Genomic DNA, 26,217 nt, shown 5'->3' on the forward strand with positions numbered 1-26,217 from the left:
TTAGTTAGCTGAAAGATTAAATATTGGCATTAATTAATCACATAACTTAAGTCAGTTTTATATACATTCTATAGACATTTCACAACATAGCACAGATAGCAATTCCTCTTTGCCTTCCAGATGACATGTTGAATTGGTTGAGTTAATGTGATTTGTGGAAATTCATTGATCTCCGAATGCTTAATGTTCTTCAAGTATCTCTTTAATTTAAACTCAGGCTAAATTCAAAGCTGGTGTGAGTGGGTGCAGTTCCATTTGAGTTCACTAATTGCAACAGGTCTGAATCTGGCCCTATATATATATATATATATATATCTTTTTGTTGTGTAGAAATAAGTACAGACCCATCTGATTTATGAACATCTGCACATACAAACTCTCACTTGTAGCCTCAGCAGGGGAGCAGGCAAGAGTCACAGGAGCAGCTCGACTGCTGTCTGGAGGACTCTGGGGGCTCAGCTAGACTACGCTAAAGTGTCAAAAGAGGACACTTCGGGAGATCGCTGAAAAAGCCGTGTCCAAACAACTTTCATTCCCACAGAATTTGCATATCCTTTTTCGACACTTTAGTGTAGTTTAGATGAGCCCTGAAGGAGCAGGGAGCAACCGCACAGTTGGTGGCTGGAAAACAGGAGTACTTTGAACCACCGTTTCTCTCCTGCCACTGGCTGCATGACCACTCCCTGCCTCTCCAGAGTCCTCTGGCCCGCACTGCTTTCTGCCTCCTGGTGAACCCATGGAGAAGGGTGTCGGCCGGTGGATAGGGCTAGCCATAGGAGCTGGCGCAGAGCCTGCAGGGGAGTTGTCAGCCAGGGAAGCCCAGAAGCAGATTTATGACTTTGTTGGATCCTCATTTCACTGAATTCCTTCAAACGGCAGCAGATGCTAATGTGATTAGTTGCACAGATTGACACTGGATTCCAATGTAAAGAGAACTTTGAAGGGAACAGCAATGTGTAATGTGCAATGACTCCACAGTATTTTTTTTTAATAACAAGCCCTACAGAATAAAACAGAAAACCCTTCTTGGGGGCGGGGGGGGGGGGGGGGGAAATGATTGCAGTCACCCACACTCAACTTGGAAAATATCTCCATTGAAAGATGGAAACTAATTTTCGTTAGCTATCTATGTCATATTTGTTACACATACAATTACAGGCAGTCCACGGGTTACGTACAAGATAGGGACTGTAGGTTTGTTCTTAAGTTGAATTTGTATGTAAGTCGGAACTGGTACATATTGTAGGGGAAACTCTAGCCAAACATTTCTCCAGAGCTCAGTTTTATTCTCCCACACCTCACTTCCCTCAGTCCTTTATTCTCAAGCTGAAGTGTCTGCTGAGACAAGCCGCTCCGCGTCTCCCTGGTCTGCTGGGGGGAAGCAGCTAGTGTGGGGTTGCCTCACCCTGTTTGTAAGTAGGGATCCGATGTAAGTCGGATCCATGTAACCCAGGGACTGCCTGTATATCACTATAGCCAACCATATAGCTGATGCAGTCAACTGCCACCTCCCCTCCCCCAAATCCCTGGCACAAAATAAAAATAAAGTACTTTATACCCATTAAATATTTTGGGTTTTTTTTTTTTTGTTTGTCTATATGTTCATAAAGTTTTACATCAATTGTTTTCCATATCTACATATTTTTAAATTTTATTACTTCCTTTTTGCATTTCTTGAGATTTTTCATAGAATACAACTCTATGAATATTAAGTATATATTTTGTAATGATTTGTTAGTTTTTATGTGTAACCCAAATAAAAATATGTAGACTAGCAGCTGCCTTATGGTCGTTAGAGCAGGACCCCAGATATGCAGATGATCTCTGCAGCCTCTGAGTGTACTGTATAAAATAATGAAATAAATTTCTCTAACATCATAAAAACACACTGTTGCTTTTTTGTTATAGGTGACACAACCCTCCAAACCAAAACAGGAAACATCACAGTAGGTAGGTTCTACTTTCTCTTTAAATAGGACAACATATTCTGAATTTTGCTGACTTCGACTTTCAGCTTTTGGATTTTGTTATGACTTTCTTTATTAGATTATTGAGTTTTGAAGTATCTGATATCTTCTTTCTATGTATATAATTATAGAACATGCTCAAGTGGCTTCATAAACTTTTACTTTGTCTTATGTTTGATTAAAACTGAATGGCTGGGATTTGTCACTTGCAAGTAATATTAAATCATTATTTTATTATTTTATGTCATCGACAAAAGTGGTAGCAGTTTCTCAGAAAACAGTGTAAACATTTTGTTCAAGTGCCATTTTAATCAGTGAGCTTTAAATTAAAGGGAAGAAAAGACTGGGTTAGTCTTGTTTCTGCTTTTCAACAGTGATTTTTGTTTGAATGGTAAAACACTGCTGAATTATCTCAATGTTCTCTTGTGATTGTGTACAGTACATAGGGTTGCCAGGTGTCTGGTATTCTACCGGACAGTCTGGTTTTTGCACCCTCTGTTCGGTAAAAAAATTCAGAAAATACCAGACGTGTAATGTCCGTTATTTTCTGCTTTTCCGGCTGTGCGCCGGACAGAAGCCTGGCGGGGGTAGGGAGAGTGGCTGGGACCCCTAGCCATTCCCCCTGCCCAGCTTCTGCATGCAACCACAGGCTCCCAGCACCGATCGCGGCCCCGTCTCCCAGCTGGGAACCCGTGGTTCCGTGCAGAAGCCAGGCGAGGGGAGCGTCTGGGAATCCCAGCCACTCCCCCCGCCCCCGCCAGGCTTCTGCATGCAACCAGAGGGAGTCCCAGGCTGGGAGGCGGGGCCGTGATTGGCGCTGGGAGCCTCTGGTTGCATGCAGAAGCCAGGTGGGGGTGGGGGGAGTGGCTGGGAGGTGGGGCGCAATCAGCGGTAGGAGCCTTCAGTTGATTGCGTCTGAGGAGTGATGCCTTGGGGAGGAGGAGAAGCCCTGTCCCTGAGCGCTGTTCAAGTGTGTTGTAGTGCCGTAGTCCAGGAGAGAAGCCCACAAGTGCTTTGTAGTTGCGTTTAGGCACCTTCCATTGGCACTCAGCCAAAACTGACTGGGGTGGAATTTCTGCTTCTTCCCACTGGGACACCCAAAGACCTGGCTATGGGGGAGTCACTTTCCTACCCATTGTCGCCCCCCTTCCTGCCATTGTGTTGCCCTGGGGTCTGCCCCTCTCCGCTTTGGGTGGCAGGCAGCTGCTTTGCAGAGCAGGCTCTTCAGCCTTCCACTTTGTTTCCAGCTTGGTGGCTCTTAGTAGTAGCTACACAGTATGTGTGTTCGGTGTGGGTGGGTTGTGGGTTTTTTTTTTTTGTTTTTTGTTTTTCTCCACAAATTTTTCACCCATATGTTCGGTATTTTTGGTAGATCATTTAGCAACCCTAACAGTACATATGATTTACAGGGGTTTACTGGGCCTGGTTTATTGCTGAGTTAGTCCAGTTTTATGACAGTATAATTCTAATGATTTCAGTGAAGTAAAAATGGAGTAATGCAGTTGTGAATCAGGCATGCTTTTTTAAAAAAAAATATATATATATATATACTTAACACTCAAGAACTTCCATTTTCATAAATGAATGCAATTATGGATCTAATTCTGAAAGGTTTTCAGTTTTGTCTGGGAGCATCCAGTGACATGTGACCTTACTGTTGGGATATGTAAAATGAATATGGATCTGGGATGATGGCAAGGATTCAGCCACAGGAGGCTTTACCCTTGGACATGCTCTTTCCCTTTGCCTTTGTAGCCTAGGAAACCAGATAAGTATGGAGTTGCTCTATTTTGTTATGTCTCTTCCTTATCCTCTTTGGGTCTTCATAACGTATCTTCAGGATCAAATTCTTTATAATCTCTGTAGCCTGTTATTGTAGTATGGGAATGTGTTTACAGAATTTCTAATTAAATCAACAGTAATTAGGGGCAGGTATAATTGTATTCATTATTTGCTTATTAATATTTATTTTACGGGAGTTAACATTACTAAATAAGGGTATGTCTACACTACAGCACTAATTCGAACTAACTTAATTCGAATTAGTTAATTCGAACTAAGCTAATTCGAACTAGTGCATCCAGACCTAAAAACCAGTTCGAATTAGCATTTTGTTAATTCGAACTAGGATGTCCACATTGAGTGGACCCTGAACCGGGGTTAAGGATTGCCGGAAGCAGTGCCAGCAGGGCATCAGATTAGGACTTCGAGCGTGGAGCTGTTCCCTCAGGCTAGCCGAGGGCTGTGCTTAAAGGGACCCGACCCCCACCCCGGACAGACAGTTCTCAGGGGTTCCCCGCCTGCAAAGCAGTCCTGGCTTGGAGTGCCCTGAGTGCCCACAATCGGCACATCACAGCACTCGGCCATCAGCCCGACTACACTTGCCACAGGCTGCCATCCAGGGGGGGGGTTAATCGGGGGGCTGCAGGAGAGCTTCCACCCCGAGGAGCCCGCAGAGCCACCCAGTCCTCCCCATCGGGGGCTCATATCCCATTCCTCCCTCACCTCCTTCCACTTACCCCTCCCTAGCCCCCCTTTTTGATATACAAAATAAAGGACACGTGTATTCAAAAATAGAAACTCTCTTTATTGAACAAAACTCGGGGAGACTGGGAAAAGGAGGTAGGAGAGGGGAAGAAAGAGGGTGGGAGAAGGGAGGGCAACTAAAATGATCATGGGTTTGGAACAGGTCACATATGAAGAGAGGCTAAAGAGACTGGAACTTTTCATCTTAGAAAAGAGGAGACTGAGGGGGGATATGATAGAGGTCTATAAAAGCATGAGTGGTGTGGAGAGGGTGCATAAAGAAAAGTTCTTCATTAGTTCCCATAATAGAAGGACTAGAGGACACCAAATGAAATGAATGGGTAGCAGGCTTCAAACTAATAACAGCAAGTTGTTCTTCACAAAGCAAATAGTCAACCTGTGGAACTCCTTGCTGCAGGAGGCTGTGAAGGCTAGAACTAGAACAGAGTTTAAAGAGAAGTTAGATAAATTCATGGAGGTTGGGTCCATGGAGTGGTATTAGCCAGGGGGTAGAAATGGTGTCCCTGGCCTCTGTTTGTGGAAGGCTGGAGATGGATGGCACGAGACAAATGGCTTGGTCATTGTCTTCGGTCCATCCCCTCTGGGGTACCTAGTGTTGGTCGCTGTCGGCAGACATGCTACTGGGCTAGATGGACCTTTGTTCTGACCCAGTACGGCCATTCTTATGTTCTAGGCTCAGGGTCGGTGGTCTCATTGGACCATCCTGATTTTCATGCAAACCTGCTCCTGGGTGTCCAGGCTGGCAGCTCTCCTGCCCTAGATGGCCGCTTTCCTATGCCTAGTGCGGAGGTCGTGGATGAGGTCCACAATCTCCGCACTAGACTAGGCGGGCGCCCGCCTCTTGCGGACCGGGGCAGGCTCCTGAGAGCTGCCAGTCTGGTCCCGGGAAGAGGCGGAGGGCTGGGTGGCAGCGTTCCAGGTGCAGCGTCTGCTGGCTAGGTGCTGGCAGGTTTGCACCTGGCACGGGCACCGTAGCCAGACCGTGCCCCTTTAAGGGCTCCGGGGCCGGGAGGGGGGCAGAAGAGTTTCCCTGGTGGTACCCAGAATGGCCACCAGGGAAAGCTGGGAAGGGCTAGCCTCCCACTAGTTCGAATTAAGTGGCTACATAGCCCTTAATTTGAACTACTTTATTCGAACTAGGTGTTAGTCCTTGTAGAATGAGGTTTACCTAGTTCGAATTAAGCGCTCCGCTAGTTCGAATTAAGTTCGAACTAGCGGTTTTTATGTGTAGCGCCTATCAAAGTTAATTCGAACTAACATCTGTTAGTTCGAATTAACTTTGTAGTGTAGACATACCCTAAGGGTTTAGGAAAAGTAGTGATAGATGTGTGAATTAACATACGAAAATAGATAAAAGGGTTTGACTAATGCCAGTTTGTTGCCACTTGGACATTGTGTTGAATGTCCGAGGTAAATATGCATAGGCAATAAAGCAGTTCCTTTTACCCCATCTGCTCCTGGGTTGCCTGTTTCTTCTCTAACACCTACCAGAGCAAACTCCTTCTAGGATTGCACTCTGTTCGAAATATCAAATTCTGAAAAGAATAGTAACCAAACTAAAAACATGAGCATTTCTTCGAAATAAATGCCGTAAAGCTCAGTCACGGGAACCACAAATTTGTACTCAGTTTTCCAGACTCCTTTTTTTCCTTCTGTCAAAGGAACTGATTGATGATGACATTGTTAACAAAACTAAAGTTTCTTAATCAAGGAAGTATCCAGGTCCATTAACAGATGATGAATAGTTTCCGTAGTTAACTGAGCTCAGTTTTAAGTATTAAGAAGTGTCTGACACTTGAGAGCCATTTTATCTTTTAGATTTACATGCCTTAGTTATTAGTTACACTTCACTTTTCCCTCAAGAGATCATAAAGCCATTTGTATTCATTTTTCAGCTTTTTAATGGCCATTTTTTTAAAGCAAAATTTTTAAAGATTCACATACACTTAGAGGATGTTGGGTCAAATATAATAATACTTTTCATTTATGTAATTTCACTTCAAGTTCTTAAAGTGCGTTACATAAGTGGATAAGTATTTCTTCTATTATAGATGGGGAAACAGAGGCACAACATGCGTAAGTGGATTGCTAGAACTCACACAGTGACTTCGGTTTTCTAGTGCTTAGCACCTTCCTCTAACAACAGCACTATGTTACCTTTCAGAAAGTACACATATTTTGAAATATTAGCAAATTAATGTTGTTCTTGATTCTGTAAAATTAGTAATAGAGTAAATAATTTTGTACAAACAGGAATGCAATTCATCAGGTAAAACTAGTTAATTGAATAATATGCCCATTATATCTCTCAGTGACTCTCTAGTCTCTTGCTACTTCGTGTATCCTTAGTGTATATATATTATTCTCTTATAAGATCAACTAAAACAGAGGTGTGAGAGGTTTATTTTCAAGATATTAATTTGAGAGGCAGCAGGAAATCATGCTAATCAGTACTCTGTTAATTCTGCTTTAATAGTAGGAACCGAGGAACATCTCCATCTCTGGAGATATTTAAGAGCAGGTTAGATAGACATCTGTCAGGGATGATCTAGATGGTACTGGGTCCTGCCATGAGGGCAGAGGACTGGACTCGAGGACCTCTCAAGGTCCCTTCCCATTCTAGTGTTCTATGATTTAAGTTACTTTATTTTCACTCCCTTTTTCTTTTTGCCTTCATCCATTCTTTCTGTCGTGTCTGAAATAGTATCTGTCCATTCCTTTCTGAGCTATGTTTGAAATGTATTATCTCCTTTGTGATCCAAATATAAATTAAAAACAAATGGAGAGTACTTAACATCTTACAGAATTGGGCCTTTGAAATAATTGTACTGAAGAAGGAAGCCTGCTTTTCTTTGCAGCATGTATTTGTGCAATGACAAGTGCAATATTAGTAATTAACAAATGTGAAATAATTTTGATGTGTTTTGAAAATACTGAACTGGAAACTTTCAACTTGGACCAAAGAATAGGCAGCTTTTAAATGACATGTTAATTTAGATTTACCCACCCTTGTTTGATTTCTGATTTGATTCAATCACTGCTGAAAATGGTCATTAAGGTACCACCGGAATTCTTAAGTTTCACAAAGGAAAAGAAAGAAGTCTTCAGTATCAGTCCTATCTTTCCAATATATAGTTGTCACAGTCCTGCTAGTAATCACTCACTCCTTGCTGTTGTGTCCTGTTCCCATTAGGTGTTCTCTGCTGCCAAGGCAAATTATCTTGTACCATCCTACAGATATTTAAAAAATAACATTCAAGTCCTGCTTCCCTGCATGGAAATGTTTACGTTTCAGCTCTAAAATGTTGAAATGGAGGTTTGCTATTTTGAGTTTGGTTTGTTGGAAATGTGAGAAGTGGGAGATATGTGCCAGCTGTGCTATTTCAAATAGGAGGGAATGACCCCAGATTTTTTGAGGATTGAAGGCAGAGTTTATTTTAAGTGCTAGCATTATGCATTGTATTTACAGAAAGTAGGGACCTGCTCTTGAAAGCAAGACTTGGCACGGAGTGCGCCAGGAAACTCAGCAAAGAATAAATGAGTCAGGCTCATTTTCTTATAGGTTTCATCGCCAATTGTTTCATCATCCTCCAGACATTGAAGGACAAGAAGTGATTCCATCCAACATTCCTGACATTGTGACCCCCCCAGCCTGTTTAAGACATTGGTGCATGGGACTTGTACCTGAAATTTTAATTTCCAGTTAAAAAATTTTTGGAGCAGATTCTCTCTTCTATGACGTTTTATTGCTCGTGGAAAACAAAAAAGATGCTCAAAATATCAGCAGTATAATTGTGTGGGGATATACACCAAATATAACTTGAGCAGCTCCAGTAACATGCTCAGAACTGTGGCCTGTTTTTTTTAATCTCAAACCCTAATATCTGGTATGACCAGCTTTCAGATGCCGATATGAAAATTGGGCTCTGTGTCATGATGCCCATTTTACTTCTGGGGTTCAGATAAACATTTGGATGCTTAAGAATTAATATGAGTACCCAGATGTGGAACTAGATGCCTATCTTAAGTAGTCAAGTATTTACATTAGATCCAAGGTTTTTAATGTGGTATTTTCCCCTTAATAAGGCTGGGAGATCCTCCTCAACTACTGTTCGGTATTTTATACTGTTCATGTCCACTTCCTCTCTTTATCCAAATACTGCTACCAAAACAGTCTTTATCATCACCTTCCTCTTCATTCCTTTGTCAGATACTCTCCCTTGCTCATCATGTTGAATTTAGTCTGTATAGTCTTCTGGGCAGAAACCATGCATTGAGAAGCACAGCAATATCAAAACCAAGTGTATGTAAAAGAGCACCTTTGTTGGGTTGGACAAATGCTCCATTTAGCTCAATATCCTGACTGACATTGACCAGTACTTTGGAGGACTGAATAGAACAGGGCAGTTTCAAGTGATGTTCTATCCCAGCTTCTGACAGTCAGAGGCAGTTTGGCAGTCTGACTGGAGCATCGGGCTGCATTCCTAACCATTTTAGATAATAGCCAATTCCAGATGCCCCGGAGGGAGTGAACCGAACAGGTAATCCTCTAACCTCCATGAATGTATCTAGTTCTTTGCACTCTGAGGGATGTTTTTAGAGAACTATCCATTACCATTCCAAGGTCTCTTTCTTGAGAGGTGGGACATATAGTTCCGTGCCCCCCTTGGCTCCCTCCAGGTAACAAGAGATAAAGGAATTACTCTGAGATAAGCCAGCGCCTCTTCACTAAATCTGTCAGAAATGCACTAACTGGAAAAATAATTAAAAGGCAGGGAGACAGCTCACTTAATGGGAAATCAGGGAACAGAACAGAACTGTATCCTGCAGCTCCATCAGAAGAGCTAAGGGAAAGGCAGAAGCTCTCCCTAAAACAACTGCCCAAAGGTTTCTCCCTGAGGAGAGAGAGGACCCTGCTGTAGACTGCCGTGTCTGAGATGGAAGCATTCCCCTTTTTCCTCTTATATGAACTCCCTGTTTTGTTAATTCCCTTTGTTTTGCACTACCCCAGAAGGGGAAAGAGTTAGGATTGACATGGCCCTGGAGGGGGGAGTTGCCATCCTGAGATTGAGGGAGCTATCATGTTGTATGCAACTGTAAGAAGGTACCACTTGTTGAGTGGACCCCCTTCAGTCTGTCTTAAACCAGACAACGTCCTTGGGACAGTTGCAGGGGGAGTGTGTATGTGCATGTTAGGAGAAGTGGCCCAGAGAGGGTATTTTAAGTGCCCCTGGTTGTCAAATCACGGATAGCCCTCAGAGAGCCCTCGGTCAGAGCCTAGGAGATTGGGAGGGCCTGGGCTCCCCATCAACATTTGCCTGACCACTACTATATGATGCTTCCTACCAACCTTCTCCCCCACCACAGCAAGGATCATCACAAGTGTTAACAGCTCACTTAGATGCAATCATTTTGTATTAATAACCAAAAGGAGGAATTGTAGATTAATTTGCATTTATCAACACCAAATTTCATCTGCCATATGATTGCACAATTAGCCAGTTTTGTGAGATCCATTGGCAACGCTTCACAGTCAGCTCTGAACTTAATGATTATTGAGTAAATTTGTGTTATCTGCATACTTTGCTACTTCACTGTTTACCCTTTTTTCCTGATTATTTATGAACATATTGAACAGCACAGGTCGCAGTACAGATCCTTGGGAAACCCTGCTGTTTTTCTGTTTGTATTGTGAAAATTGACTCTCTATTCCTACCCTTTGTTTCCTGTCTTTCAAGTTACTGATTCATGAGAAGACCTTTCCTCTTATCCCATGACACTCTAGTTTGCTTAATAGTCTCTGATGTGGATCTCATGAAAGGCTTTTTGAAAGTCAAGGTATGCCACATCTACTGGATCATCCTTCTTTACATGCTTGTTGATAGCCTCACAAATTTTTAACGGATTGGTGAGTCATATTGCCCTTTACAAGAGCAGTGTTGAATCTTCCCTACATACTGGACTTACCTATGAGTCTGATAATTTTGTGTTTTACTATAGTTTTAACCAGTTTGCCTGGAACTGAAGTTAGATGTATTGTCCTGCAATTGCTAGAATCTCCTTTGGAGCCTTTTACATAACATTAGTATCCTCTAGTCATCTCATATAGTGGCTGATTTAAGCAACAAATTACATAGCACAATTAATAGTTCTACAATTTCATATTTGACTTCTGTCAGAACTCTTGGGTGAATAACATATGATCTGGGGAAATTACTGTTGTGTAATTTATGAGTTTGTTCTAAAACCTCCTCAGATGACACCTCAATATGAGACACTTCCTCAGATTTGTCACCTAAAAAGAAGGCACGTGTGTGGAAGTCTCTCCCTTACTGTCTGCAGTGAAGTGGGATGCCAATTAGCCTGTGTCTACACTGCAAGATTTTTGCGCAAAAACCTGTGGAGCGTCCATACCTCAAATGTGCTTTTGCACAAGTAAATCAACAGTTAAACAGCAGAAGAGAGGGCTTTTTCCGGTGTAGGTAAACCTCCTTTTATGAGGCATAACTCCTTTTTGCACTACAGCTATTGTACAAGAAGGCAAGTATGGACGCTCCAGAGGGGTTTCTTGCGCAAGAAACCCCTATGGGAAAAAGCACAAGTGCACCGATGGCCATTCTGCGAATGGCCATCAGAGCTTTCTTGTGAAAGAGTGTCCATGCAGTGTGGATGCCCTCTTGCGCAAAAGCACATCGGACATGCTCTTTCTTTCTTTCTTTCTTTCTTTCTTTCTTTCTTTCTTTCTTTCTTTCTTTCTTTCTTTCTTTCTTTCTTTCTTTCTTTCTTGTTTAGTTTTTGTGTCCTTAGCTAGTTGCTAATTCTTTCTTGGCCTGCCTTATTATGCATTACTTGCTAGAACAGGTTTGGCAGCCCTTTCAAACCAACCTTTTCAAACTAAACAACATCAAAATTCAGAACAAGTGGTCAACAAAGAGCCATATAAGAATGCCCATCTGCGTGACTGAAAATATACAACTGAATATTATTGATAATTGACATGATTAATAATAGCATAAATGAAACATACTCACTTTATTTAATGGAACTTCTGCTGCTGCATCTTTTCCCACAGTTCTTTGAAGTTTACATCATAACTGGTCAAATCCAGCTTCATGCACGCATTCAGGCTGTCTTCTGTCAATCTTATGGCAGGGGGCTGGTGATGTGGGAATGCAGGAGTCTGGGGATGTGGGTTTATGAGGGGCTCAAGGCAGGGGGTTCAGGTGTACGATGGGCTCAGGGTTGGTGTGGGGTATGTGTTTGCAGGAGTATTATGACACTGCAGCCAGATGGGAGCTGGGCCCAAATTGGGAGCTTGTTGGTTGGGGTTAATTTTTAAATAAAGTAAAATATTATGTCCAACACAAAAGGTTTCAACACTGTCTTTCTTTATGGTAGGGTTGGGGAACCTTTTTTGTGTTGGGGGCCACTGACCCACAGAAAAATCAGTTGGAGACCACACAAATGAGAATAAAAAAAAACCCTCCAAAAACCCCTAATCCTCACTCCTCCAGTCCCATAGTGGGGGAAGGGACAGGGAGGACTGAAGTTCAAGGCCTTAAGCCAGATTTACTCTTCTGGGATTCCAGGATTAGTGGATTTTGTGGACCCCCCCTTAGGCTCTGGGGTGGGGACAAAAATTAAGGGTTCCATGTGTTGGGACAGGATTGCCAGTGAATGGGATAGGGATGGAGGTGCAGGATCTGGGTGAGGAGATGGGGTGTAGGACGGTGCGAGGTCTGGGCAGGGGGCAGGAGCTGTCTGGGGGCTAGCTGCTTGGTCAGAGGGCAGAGGGTGTCTGGCTGGGGGGCGATTGGGGGGGGCCGCCGGGCATGAGGTGCTAGGGGCACTTATTTGTTTTCGTGCTGTAAGGCAGACACCATGTAACACGTTCCCATTGCGGAAGCCTCTGGGAAGGGTTGGTAGGGAGGCCTGCAGGAAGTGTGTCCCAAGGGAAGGAAATATCAGTATGCAGGGAGCCATCTTTAGTTTCTAGTTTCTCCCATGTTGGAGGGAAGGAAAACGCTGTTGCACTGAGTCATGTTTAGCCTGTTTGTTCCCTACATGCCGGATCCGGTGGGGAAGGGGTATTTTCCCCCCTGCCACTCACCGCAGAAAGCTGCGCTGGAGTTCCAGTCTTGCAGGGGCCATGAAGCTGTAGCGCCAGTGCGGGCTCCTTGCTGTGAGGGGAACAAGGGGGGCTGAGCTGAGGCTCCAGAAGAGCCATATCTGGCTCCCTAGAGAGCCGTATTTGTCTCGCAAGGCATAGGTTGCCGACCTCTGTGCTAGAGTTTTGATACTTCTATTTTCCTCAATAGGATTTTATTTACAATTTTTAAATGATGCTTTTTTCCTCCAGTTGCCTCCTTTTTATTCTGCTGTTTAGGCATAGTTGCATTTATTTTATTTTTTTTGGTCCTCTATCTTTTTTAATTGGGATATACATGTAATTTGGATCTCTATTGTGGTATTTTTAAATAATCTTGATGCAATTTTAAGGCATTTCAGTTTAACTAGCTTCCTCATTTTTGTGTGACCCACAGAAAAATCAGTTGGGGACCTTTTGAAGTTGGACCTCCCTGGTTTGGCACCCTCAAGACCTGACTAATCCCAGATGAGGGATTTTTTCCAGACCAGGGGAGGTCATTTCTCGCTCCCTCTGGCTGGTCCCCTCCCCCCAGCACAGCCCAGATGAGCCGTGCTCCTGACTTCTTGGATTCTTCCCTCCGACACAGCCCAGCTGGGCCACGTATCTCCCTCCCCCCTGCATTGTGCCTAGCTCCCAGCCTTCCCTCCCTGCCCCCACAGCATACCAGGACTTTCTGATTCTGTTGCCAGACCCAAGTGCTAGTTTATAGAGATGCAGCCAGTACTGTGATGGATTTATTTGGCATTTTTCCCCCTACAAGGATGTTACATTTAATTACATTATGTGCTATTATTGAGTGTTTCAGCTATATTTACCTCTTCAACCAGATCCTGTACTCCATTTAGGACTAAATCAAGAATTGTTTCTCTGTGGATTCTAGGATATGCTGCTTCAAGAAGCAGGCATTAGTGGTGTTTAGAAATTTTCTGTGCATTCCTTCTTTCTAAGGTTATCTATTCTCTATAAGGCTAGTTGAAATCCTCTGTCATTATTGCATGTTTATGCCTTTGTAACCTTTCTAATCTCCCTGAGCATTTATAATCACCATCCTGATGAGATGGTTTGTAATATATACCTATTTCTAAAAATTTCAGAGGGGTAGCCATGTTAGTCTGTAACTGGAAAAAAAGGTAAACAACAAATGGTCCTGCAGCATCTTAGGGTATGTCTACACTAGCCCCCTAGTTCGAATTAAGGAGGCTAATGTAGGCATTCGAAGTTGCTAATGAAGCCAGGGATTTAAATATCCTGGCTTTATTTGCATCTTCCCGTCAGGGCGCCATTTTTAAATCCCCTTAGTCCGAACTAACTGCCCGCGGCTACACGCGGCAGTCAAACGTTAACTTGAACTAAGCCCTTATTCGAGTTAACTGTTACACCTCATTCCACGAGGTGTAATAGTTAACTCGATTTAAAAATGGCGCTCGGACGGGAAGATGCAAATAAAGCCCGGGATATTTAAATCCCGGGCTTCATTTGCAACTTCAAATGCCTACGTTAGCCTCCCTAGTTCGAACTAGGGGGCTAGTGTAGACATACCCTTAGAGACTTAACAAAAATGTTGATGGTATCATGAGCTTTCATGGGCACAACCCACTTCTTCAGATGAATGGAGCAAGGGGTCCAGTGGGTTGTGCCCATGAAAGCTCATGATACCATCTACATTTTTGTTAGTTGTATTTTAAGTTTTTTTCCCCCCTATTTCTATACTCTTATTGTTCAAGCATGGATTTTCCATCCGTAGAGATTCTGTGGCACAGTTTAAGTCATTAAAGATATTTACTTTCTGCTTTCTTTCACATGAAGGTCATGCTGGTGAGGCAGTGGTATTATTTTATCATTTGTATGTATTTGGTACCATGATATTACCATGTTCTACTGCCTGTCCTCATTCTGCCAAGTTCCTATGTTGCCTCTTATTCCCATAGGCTCGTGTAATGCTCTAATTCATCCTTCACTTTTACATTGTTCATATTCAATTATTTCCCTTCACGTGTCTATATTTACATGTCATCATTCCATACTAGTGCCTACCTGTACTTTATCAACTCCTTTTTTGTCCTCTTTATAGAGTTCCTCCTTTAATAAATTCATCCTTAAGGGATGTCTTTGCCCAAACCATGTAGCTTTTCACACCTGTTAGTTGTCCCTCAGCCCACAGTTACAACATGAGTGTTCTTGTTGCTTAAAATGATTAATTATTCTTGGTTCTATACATAATCTCATTCCTTGCATAGTGCACATCTGTCCCTTAATTGATTAATCCAAAATGGTATGTGTTTTATAGTGCTTAGCATGATGGAGCCCCTGTCCTGCCTGAGACCTCTGCATATTTTCTGTAATATATCTATTAAGTAATAGGAATCATTAAACTTTCATCTCTAGAAGTTTTTAATAGTTCTATTCCTAGCCTATTAATCTTTTAAAAACTGTCAGCCATTTTATAATGTAGATAAACATTTAATCCACAGACACTTCAGTTCTTCAGATCCAAAAAGTGAGAAACTAATTCCACATTTTATAATATACATTTCAGGTAGTCACTATGTTCTTCTTGGACTGAGCCATCGCTCAGTGGATCTCATCTTCTATGATGCCTTTGGTGTGCGACTAAACCAATCGTTGATCGGCAGAGCTGATTACAGATATCACATAAAAAGCTGCCAACTACAGGCGCTGTATGCTCTTTTCGGATCCTGTGCTTTTCCTGCAGCGCCTGGATACACTGATTCTCAGAGCAGTTAAGAGCCTGTACAATGGTTTGTCGCCAGGACAATCTGTCCTGAACTTGAGTTTCCAGATCATTGGGGGAGATGCCGCATGACTTCATATTGACCTTTAAGATGTCTTTGTAGTGTTTATACTGACCGCCGATATAGCGCTTTCCATGAGCAAGCTGGCCATAAAAGACCATCTTTGGTATCCGTGTATCATCCATCCTCATAACATGACCTGTCCAGTGAAACTGTTTGTTCATAAGCATTGCTTCCATGTCATGACACCACGCAGCTTAAGAACCTCTGTATTAGGAATTTTGTCCCACCAATTCATGTGGGCAGTCTTCCTCAGACAACACATACGGAACTAATCGACTTTCAAAACATGGCGATGATATATTGTCCATGACTCCAAACCACACAGCAGGACATTCAGGACAACTACCTGATAAACCGCTATCTTGGAATGGAGTTTAATACTATGGTCCTTTCATGGGCATTTGGTCAATTTTCCAAAGGCAGCGCTGGCTTTGGCTAGTCAAGCGGATACATCACGATACACGTTTAGAGGACAGTACGCTTCTCAGGTAGCAGAACTTGTCAACAGCCTTAAGGACTGTACCAGCAGCAATGCTCACTAGAGTGCTGGGCTCTTTCCCGACAGGCTGAGGCATAACTTCTGTGTTCTTGAGGCTCCTGTGAGTCCAAAACGGTGAGCAGAAGTAACAAAGCGATCAAAAAGCTCCTATGCATCCTTCACTCAATGAGCCAGCAATGCACAGTCATCAGCAAACAGAAGGTCAGGAATAGTTGTAGTAACCACTTTACTGTGAGCCTGAAGTCTCTGGAGATTGAAAATAATGCCATCTGTTTGAAACTACAGAGTGACTATGTAATCAGACACTCAGATAGTATCCTATCCAAGTTGCCTCCATCAGGCAATAGTTTCATTTAAGTAATGTATCTGAAAATATTTTATAACATATGCCACCTGAATTTTAAAAAAAAGGATTCGTTTCCTTGCCTAGCATAGTGTCTTGGATGAACTAATACCTGGTAATGGATTTGTATTAATTTGTGGTTCCTTAATACCAACATTTTAAACCATTTTGCTCTATAAGCCTGATACACTGTATTCTGAAAGCTTGTTCATTATGTTTCAAACGTGGAGATAAATTGTGTGTTTCATTACATCAATGTAAATTCAGAGTAGAAGTTGTGAATTAAACTATTTTGAGAGAAGAATTAGATTTCTACTTGATCCAGATTAATTAGTTTATCCTTCCTAGAAGGAGGAAGCTATGAAGTAAGGGAACTGCATTTGTTCATTGTAAATACATGATGAAATGTAATCATATCTGTAACTCTGAAAGATTACTTTCCTTTATAAACATACTATCAAGTTCTAAATAAATATTAATTGTAAAGCAAAATTAAGCCCTAAAATGTTCAAAAATTTAAAAAGAATTACCAGAAGAAGATTGTGATGCAGTGGTCTCCTTTATGCTTCATCTTCTATTTTAAAGCATCCCTTGAATTAAAGAACATATCAAAGTGTTTAAAGGTAATGTCCAGGTTGCAGAGACAAACCCTCTCAGGTAACTTTAGCAGGAAGTCTTACATAACTCTTTACTTACATTTAACATACTGACAGTAGCATTTCTGACAGAATGCTCTATGTTTTCATAAGAATCTGTCCCATGGTTAAAAAAATAAGCTGGAGATCTCTTCCGTCCCATTAATTTTAAACCTCTCATGTTTTAAGCAAGCCTACAATAGTAAATTGCTTGGGTCAGATGACTGACTAAAATTAAAACTATTATAAAAAGTCTGGATATGTAATAGCACCCATGCAAATGCAGCCTCATTCTTGACTCTGATGACAGCAGATACCAGCCTTATCCCCAGCACAAGGCAGAGCAGCTTTAGTGCTTCTCTATCTTATGATGACTACGAACAACACAAAGTCTGTTCTGGAAATGGGCACCCTGTCTACCATCCCTCCCTTTGGGTTGAACAGAATGGATGGCATTAAAAACTGCTTCAGAGGCATTATGCCATGGTAGGATTCTCTTATTCCACTGTCCTCCACTAGCCAGTTAAGTAGGGCTTAAATCCTCTGCTTTGCTCTTACAGAATGAGAATTGATTAATTTCCTTTCATCATTACTGTGTCTTCTTAAACAAATCTTAATTAAACCCTGATATTACTTTCATTGAAATCCCAGCGAATCTTGCCACTGATTTTAATGGGAACAAGATTGCTCTTGAGAAAAACTAAAGTTTTGTTGAAAATATTCAGATGTAAGCCAAAGACAATTTCTGTCGAAAGTTTTCTTAGATATTTTTCACTTATTAAGTGTCAGCATGAAGAGAAATAATTGATTGTAAAGTTGTACTGTTCAATTCTGTGCTGATGTACTGAATGTTTTACTGGCATGTATCAGATCCCAATTCTTGTATTTTTATTGTTGTGACTTATATTGGTCTTTACTTGGTGTTTCCTATAACTATTTAAACCACACTATTTTAATCACACTACTGTATCTAGTACTTTGCATGTGGGAGATAGTGACTTCTTTTGGAAAAATTCTTGCTGGATTTCTGAGGTCATTTGTATATAATCAGTGGCTGATCTTTTTCTGGAATCTTAATCATATTAAGAAATCTTTGTGTGATGTCTGTTAACTTCTATGTTCTTCAGTTTTCTGTAATACCTTCTGTTCCTTACCTAGTTCATTAAGGAAAAACTGCCATACAGCACCAACAAAAGTGAAGCTGTGTTTTGGATGTTATCGTCCTCCATCTTAGCCTTGGGTTTTTTGTTTTTTGTAGGGTTTTTTTAACCCTTATTTAGAACACCTTTTAAGATTACTCCTCCCTGCAGCCATCTATTTCATCTCAGGCCTGGTCTACACTTAAAATTTAGGTTGATAGAGCTACTACAGCACTCAGGAGTATGACAGTTCACATCCCTAAGTACCATTGCTGTGCTGACTTAATCCTGAGTCTATGCAGTTAGATCAAAAGAAGAATGCCTCTATTGACCTGGTTCTGTTGCTTGGGTATGTGCAGTTCCTACAGCAACAGATAAACCCCTTCTGTCCCTGTAGCCTGTGTCAAATTTACAGGAGTGTATCTCCAGCACCATCGTTATGTTTCTGTAGCACACGTAGGCCTGGTCTACCTACATGAGAAGGCAAAAGTAAGATAACATCAACTCCAGCTACATAATTTAGCCGAAGTGGTGTATCTTAAATCTCCGTCCACACAGCCAGAGGTTGACTGGAGCAAATGCTCCCTTTGGCTTCCCTTACTCCTTGCGAGGAGTACCAGCACTGACAGGGGCACGCACCCTTTGAGTTCAATCTAGTGGGTCTATACTACACCCGCTAAATCAAACCCTGGAAGATTGACCGTGGCAGTGTCGTTCATCTGTAGTATAGATGTGCCCATAGTAGGTGTGACCCTAGGCAGCTCTACTGCATCAAATCTACACACCAACTGATAGATATATCAACCTTATATCATGTTCTCAGTATTTCAGATTGACACTCCGGATATGTCTACACTTGCACCCTAGTTCGAACTAGAGATGCAAATGCAGGCATTTGAAATAGTCAATGAAGTGGGGATTTAAATATCCCACGCTTCATTAGCATGATCTCGCTGGTGCGCTAGTTCGAATCACAGCTGATTCGAACCAGGAAGTGCACCCCGGGACGTATTAGTTCGAACCAAACCCCTAATGTTACTCCTCTAGACACACCCTAACTGATACAGCAGCATACTTTTCCTGTAGCATTACTTCTTTAATTTTCAGACAGTTTTGTTATCCAGTTTTTTTTCAGCCTCTGTTTAACCCATTCTTATGTTTCCTTCTTTAACTTTTTTGAGAGAAGACAGAAGACTTAAACACTAGGGATGTTAAATTTTTATTAATTGGCTAATTGAATAATTGATGCAGTTTGCGTTGACTATTCGATTAGTCAATAAAGGCAAAAGCACTGCGGGAAGCACAGGGTCAGCTCAGAGTCCCCAGCTGACCTTGGGCTCCATGCACTGCTGCCGCTTTGAAATACCGTGTGCAGTTAGGCCAGCTGGGGACTCTGAGCTGGCTGCAGCCCACACGTGGTATTTCAAAGCGGCAGTGCCACATGAAACCCACGGTCTGGCCCTGGGCTCCATGTGGTGTTGCTGCTTGGAAGCAACTCCCTTTTTCCCTCCTCTCTTCTCCTCCTCCTCCTCCTCCCGTTGCTGCCTCTTTCTGATAGAAAACTACTAGTTGACTAGGGTGTCAACTGTCCGATAAACATTTGCTTATTGGTTAGTCGACTTGTTGTTCACATCCCTGTTAAACACAGTTATCAACTTCAACAGCCTTTTCAAAAAGAAAGATGTTTACTTTAAGTGTTATTGTAGTATATGTTCTGCCTAATCTCATTCATCACTGAACAGAGAGAGATTCTCATAATTATCCTTTCCAGAATCATAATTCTATGGTAAAGCATGGATTATAGTGTTGTATAATTGTTTATTTAAATCCAATGGAATATTGAGTCTTTCCCAACATGCATTGACTAGGACAACCACTGATCCGAGAAGGGACTGTGACCTGATTCTGTCACTTAGAGGTATGGCACATTTTCAGCGTCATAGTTGTCAAAAAACAGTAGATTAACATGTTGGTCCAATAAAATATGTAACTTTACCCAACTTGTCTCTAGAGCCATAAAGGCATTTTGGCATTAACTGTGCCAGTAGGTGTCTAAGTTCTCACACCATACTTATCTGTTGCCTAAATTCCTTAGGTACCTAAATTTCTGTCAGTGGACATGTATAAAGCTGCCTAAGTCCTGACACTCTGGCACTGAGCAAATCAAACTCACACTGAGATCCTCAAACTCAAAATAGGCCCTACCATAATTCTGAGATGTATTAATGAGAGTGTTGTAAGCAATACATGAGAAATAATTCTTTCCCTCTACTCTATGCTGAGTAGGCCTCAGCGGAAGTATTGTGTCCACTTCTGAATGCCACATTTTAGGAAAGATGCGGACAAATTGGAGAAGGTCCAGAGAAGAGCAACAAAGTGGTTAAAGGGATAGAAAACATGACCTATGAGGAAACATTGATAATTGGGATTGTTTCGTTTAGAACAGCGTTTTCCAAACTAGGGGCCACGGCCCGATACTGGGCCACAGGAAAAAAATACCAGGCCTCAGTGTGGCTGCCGGGGTGTTCCGAGCTCCCGGAGTGCTTGTATGGCGCCGGCCCTCCAAGCCCTCGGCCAGGCTGGGCAGAGGATGCAGCTGGATGTTCTGGGCTCCCAGCACCAGACACACTTGATCTCGGGGACAGGGGTTGGGGGCAGCGGGGCTGGCCGGGGGAAGGTTGGGAGGAGGAGGGGGGAGAACTGACCACCGGAAGCAGGGCTGGACGGAGCAGTGGGGCTGGCTGGGGAGATGGGAGTGTGGGGGGCGGGGGAACCGGCCACTTGGAAGTAAGGCTGGTGGGGGGGGCAGAGTCGGGAGTAAGGGGTTGGCGGGGGGAGGCAGGGTTGGGGGTAGGGAGCTGGCCGGGGCAAATCAGGAGGAGGAGGAGAGGAGAACTGGCTGCCTGAAGGAGGGCTGGACTGGGGAGATCGGGAGGAGAAGCGTGGGATAACTGACTGGCTGGGAGGGGGTCTCAGGGAGCAGGGCTAGTGATGGGAGTCATCAGGGGCAGTGGGTCTGGCTAGGAGAGATCAGGGGGCCCGCGGATGCAGGGCTGCTCGGGGGGTGCGAGGTCGGAGGTAGCGGGGTTGGCCGGGGAAGATGGGGGGCGCTGCCCATCCTGTACATGATCCCGGCAAAGCACCATGGATTCCATTTTGCCCCCCCCTTCGCGCCCCCTTCGTTCCCCCCCCCCACACACACACACTCCCCCTCGAGTAGTTGCAAACTGTCTGTCTGGTAGACACACTCACGCAGCCTGAGCACATCTACCAGCCAGGCAGTTCAAACTACAAACTGATACCCCATCTACCAGCCAGGCAGTTCAAACCATACAAACTGTTATATGTCTGGTATTTTCTCAGTTTGTTTTTTATGTGTATATATTTTTGGGCTGCCAAAAACAGTACTGAAAAAAAAGGGTTCCAACTAAAATAAAAAGTTTGGGAAATCCTGGTCTAACCAGCTTTCTGTCTGTCTTAACGCTCCATTTATCCAATCCATATTCCTTAACTTGCTGGCAAGAATATTGTGGGTGACCATATCAAAAGCTTTGCTAAAGCTGGTACTGGGGGCTTTGGGAGGACCAGAAACAACTTATTTGAATAATCATCATTTGATTAATGAATATGCAAATGAATGTTACCAGTCCTCCAAAAGTTTGTGAATGGATTTACTGGTCCCCGTGTCAAAAAGTTTGGGAACCCCTGGTCTAGAATAAAGATGACTGAGAGGAGACACATCTTTCAGCATTTAATTGGTTGTTACAAGGAGGTGGGGGACACTTCTTTTTTCTCCTTAACCTCTGATGATAAGAAAAGAAGCAATGGGCTTCAGTAGCAGCAAGGGTGGTTTAGATTAGGAAAAACTTCTTGTCAGGGTGGTTAAACACTAGAACAGATTGCTTAGGTAGATTGTGGAATATCCACCACTGGAGATTTTTAAGAGCAGGGCAGATGAAAACCTGTTAGTGATGGTCTAGATGGTGCTTGGTCCTACCATGAGTGCAGGGGACTGGACTTGACCTCTAGAGGTTCCTTCCAATTTTGTAATTCTATAATTCTATTGTCCATGCTTTGTCAGGCATTCTCTGAAGCCTCCTTAGAGCATGCTACTAGATTGACAGCAACAGAGGGGCTATCTTTATACCAAGTAGACCAGTGGTTAGAACACCAATCCAGGACATGGGAGACCCACGTTCACATGTTTACTCTGCCTGTTTCAGAGTAGGGTTTTGAACCCAATGTCTCTCACTTCCTGATAAATGCCCTAACCACAATGGGTTGGATCTTTCTTTTATTGAAACTGTTCCACATTGTATAAAATACTGAAGTATTCACTGAAGCAGAGAAAATCTATAGCTCAATAGTTCAGTAATTTACCTGGGAGATCCACGTTACAGTCCCTGTACCACTGAGTATTTTGTGCAAAGTAGATTAGCTCTGAGTGCACTTGCATCACACAGGGTTTTGCCTCAAATATAGACTTATTTTTAAAAACTGAGTCTTTTTATTGGAAGTGGAAGTCTGGCAGAATTCTAACTGCCAGCCTTTTAATATCGTTGATGTTAGGAGGAAGCAGCCACACTTGGTGGAGAATCCCAGGAGAGTTTTCAAAAGTTTATCTGAAGAATTGGCCATAGAAACACTGTATTTGCGGAATGGGAAGAGATAAGGGTTGATTCAGTAATCTCTGCTGAATGTGATTTACTGGACTATTCCTAGACTATTAGTGGCAGTTCTCCTGAGCAATCTAGATTGTGTGTCACTCCCTCATGAAGCATCAATGTAGGTAAAAATGGACTTGTACTCAGTCAACTGTTTATGTTATGGTCCAGTGCCAGCAAAATCCCTTTCAGAGTTATGTGAAGGCGACTCTGTTACTGCTGTTTTAAATGAGCCAAAGAGGCAGTTTCCCAGCTGACTGGAACTGGATTGGCCACACGTGTTTTTCTTCCTAATATTTTCCCTTCTAAGAAAGCAGCTTTTCATATGGGAAGGCATTCCCTTCCCACATAGTCTTATAATTGATGTGTTGGTTTGCTACATCTGTGGGTTGAGAGCTCAGTTAAAACAGAAAACTGCAGACCCGTTCAGATATGCCACAAAAGAAAACAGGAAAGCTTAGAGCATTATGCTTGGATTCTTCTTTTCTACCCGCTACTAATCAAACATGTTGTTTTCCAGAAGCCTTCCCTGTGTCAAATTGCTGTCATCTCTAATTAGCTTCATTCTAACTCATGTATGTCGGTTCAGCCATTTCTGGAAAATCCCACTGATTATCTTCTTTATGAATACACAAAACATAAAAAAGTGACTGGTTTCTGTCAGACTTTCACATTACTTGCTGTAGCAGTGTATGCACCCACCATCCCAAAAGGGGGTGGATACTGAGTGCATAGACACCACTATTCGCTCTACTTGTCCATCTCCAGACTTGCTACCACTGGGTCTAAAGACTAAAACAACGGTGACAGCTCCATTGTTTGGGACAGTATGGCCTAGCAGCCAGAGTCAATAGATTACCCCTTCAGGACAGTGCAGTGGGGCCTAGTGGCCAATACCTAAGGAGTAGCCAGCAAGCAGGGGCTGGCGATCCAAGTAGGGGGATCCAGGCCCACCCATTTCCACCAGGCACTGACCTGGGGCCCTAGCCAAAGCAAAGTGATCTGTCACCAGCTCAGCAGGGAATCCTACCAAAACATGCTGAGCTTAGCCAGATAGGAGATACCTTTCCATCACCCTCCCTACCCCATTGTCTCTGGAGACAGTGAGGCTTCAGGTTCTTGATGGTCCATAGCACAGGTCACTTCTTCGGATTCTGTCAGTCACAAGGGGTCCAAGCCAGCCCTTAGAACCTCCAATCTCTGCAGCAGTGACTGTAGCTGGTCCTCAGCAAGAGCTTCTAGCACACATCCTTCCCCTCCATCCCAGAATGAGATGGGCTCCCTCTTTTTATACTGCTGTAGCATCTGAAGCCTGCCCAGTCCAGCCTGGGAGCAGGACTTCAGTGTACATAATGTGGATTTAACCCTAGAGTGGGGAATGAGAGAGAGATCTTGGAGTCATTGTGGATAGTTCCCTGAAAACATCCAGTCAGTGTGAAGCAGCAGTTGAAAAAGCAAACAATGTTAGGAATACTTAAAAAAAGTATACAGACTAAGACCGAGAACATCTTAGTGCCTCTATATAAAATCACGGTACGCCTACATCTTGAATACTACATACAGATGTGGTCGCCTCGTCTCAAAAATGTATATATTGGCATTGGAAAAGGTTCAGAAAAAGGCAAAAAAATGATTAAGGGTTTGGAATGGGTTAGGGTTGAACTCACCTCAATGCTCCAGGCACTGTAGCCTCTAAGGTCCTTGTGCCACTCAGGTTTGATGCAGCCAACAGCATGACGGGAGCCCTGGTAGGCCAAATTGCAGTAAGTGGCACTGCAACCCCATGAACCAAGTCACAACTCCACTCGCACAAATTTGGTGCAGTCAGGAGGGCAGAGCCAAACCCGAGCAGCATTGCAATCCCAGAGGCTGCAACACCCAGAGTGGAATAGGGTTTCCACCTTTGAAATGCAAAAAACCTGGCACATCCTCTTCCCAAGACAAGCCCGCTACAACTCCACCCACAAAGGAATTCTGCAGACAGCCCACCCAACAGCTACTTGCAGTAGCTAGAGAGAGAACACATATAAATAAGATTAATATTTTCTTACTTAAACTGCACTTGTAGCAACACTGCTGCATCTTTAGCTGGACACAGACTTTTAACATTCAGTTTCACAGTGTATTGTAATAATAATGCAAATCTTTAGACCCACATACAAAACATCTAGTAGATTAATATATTTTTCTGGAAACTGGTAAATCCATTACATTAAAAACCCGGTCAGGCCGGTCAAATAGTAGCTAGGTGGTAACTCTAGTGGAGAGAGCCAAACCTAGCCAGTAATAGAGATGTAGCAATGTTAGTCACAGGAGCTATGGAAGCTGCCACTGTGGGGATAAGTGCTAGGTAGGACCTGAATGAAACTACCTCAGGGCCTCTACCTCCAGACTATTTACTAGGTTACAATAGTCCATAAACACTTTCAATGGGGTCCTGAGCCCAAAAAGTTTGAGAACCATTGTTCTACAAGTCCTAACATTTACTTAAATCACTTGAGTTTTGCTGTATGGGGGATGGGATGTTATGTTATGCTCCATATTGCCTATGCCTGGTGACTCTCTGAGTGAAATCTACCTTTCAGAAAGGTTTATTGCAGAGTTCCTTTGAAGGCTTAAGTGGTTCTTAGGCCTTGTGCTGTCTGTCTGCACAGAGATAAAGTTCAACCCTAACCCATTCCAAAGCTAGAAATGTTATGATTGGGCCGGTATAGGAGTGATGTTAAGGGCAGTGCTGCAGCATGGTAAAATTTCCACTCAAGGAGGATGGAGTTGGCTGTGGCAACTTCCATGAGTAACAAGGTGGCTCTATGCTCAGATCAGAGAGAAAGGCTTCCTGCATAAAGTCTGTGTACTCTGACATTGCCCAGAGGCAATTAAAAACACACCAAAAAACAAACAAAAAAATGCATTGTCCCAGTGGCTGTATCCAGCTCGTAGTTTGAAATAATTTTCTAAATATTAAAAAATCCCAGAGTAAATGTCAGTCAGACACATACTTTTATTCTCTTGCTTTTCAGATTCATCAGATGGGTATCTACATGCTTCTACACATCAGGGGGCAATAGATGTTTATGTTAATCAAGTGAGAAAAGTGGATCTGAAAAGCCAGAAAGGTTAGTAAGTTGCAACATTTTATGGCAACCTTTGATATAAAGGGAAGTTTTATGAAATGGTAAAACTACCTAGTCTGTATATTTCAGTAGTTACATTAAAATAAGCATTATTATTTACTTCATCATTAGAAAAATGTATATGGTTCTGAGCACAGTAAGCACCACAGGTGACCATGGTATTTAAAATAGACCCCACAAAATCCTCTGGGGCTTTCATTTCAGTGCCACTCTGGAAATCTTCCATTTTCCACCTTTCTTCTAGCAGTCTTCCCCACCAAGCCAATAGAATTCTGCAGAACTGACCAGGATTCTAATCGTCCTTTGCCTCCTCAATGGAGAGTC

The 26,217-nt window shown here is 42.8% G+C and overlaps 1 protein-coding gene across 4 annotated transcripts in view; it reads left to right on the top strand.

Annotated features, from left to right (window-relative positions):
• FAM185A (family with sequence similarity 185 member A) overlaps positions 1-26,217 on the top strand; it is an 85,937-nt gene that overhangs the window by 29,166 nt on the left and 30,554 nt on the right. For 2 of the 4 annotated variants that reach the window (XM_075926836.1, XM_006137562.4), the window contains exons 5-6: positions 1,909-1,950; positions 25,780-25,875. In XM_075926836.1, the coding sequence (XP_075782951.1) occupies positions 1,909-1,950; positions 25,780-25,875 (138 nt within the window). Of the gene's footprint in view, positions 1-1,908; positions 1,951-15,199; positions 19,410-25,779; positions 25,876-26,217 lie in introns of those variants that run through there. The other 2 variants (XM_075926844.1, XM_075926832.1) reach the window with 2 other exon arrangements.

Source organism: Pelodiscus sinensis, chromosome 1, assembly GCF_049634645.1.
Source record: "Pelodiscus sinensis isolate JC-2024 chromosome 1, ASM4963464v1, whole genome shotgun sequence".
NCBI classification, from domain to species: domain Eukaryota; kingdom Metazoa; phylum Chordata; order Testudines; family Trionychidae; genus Pelodiscus; species Pelodiscus sinensis.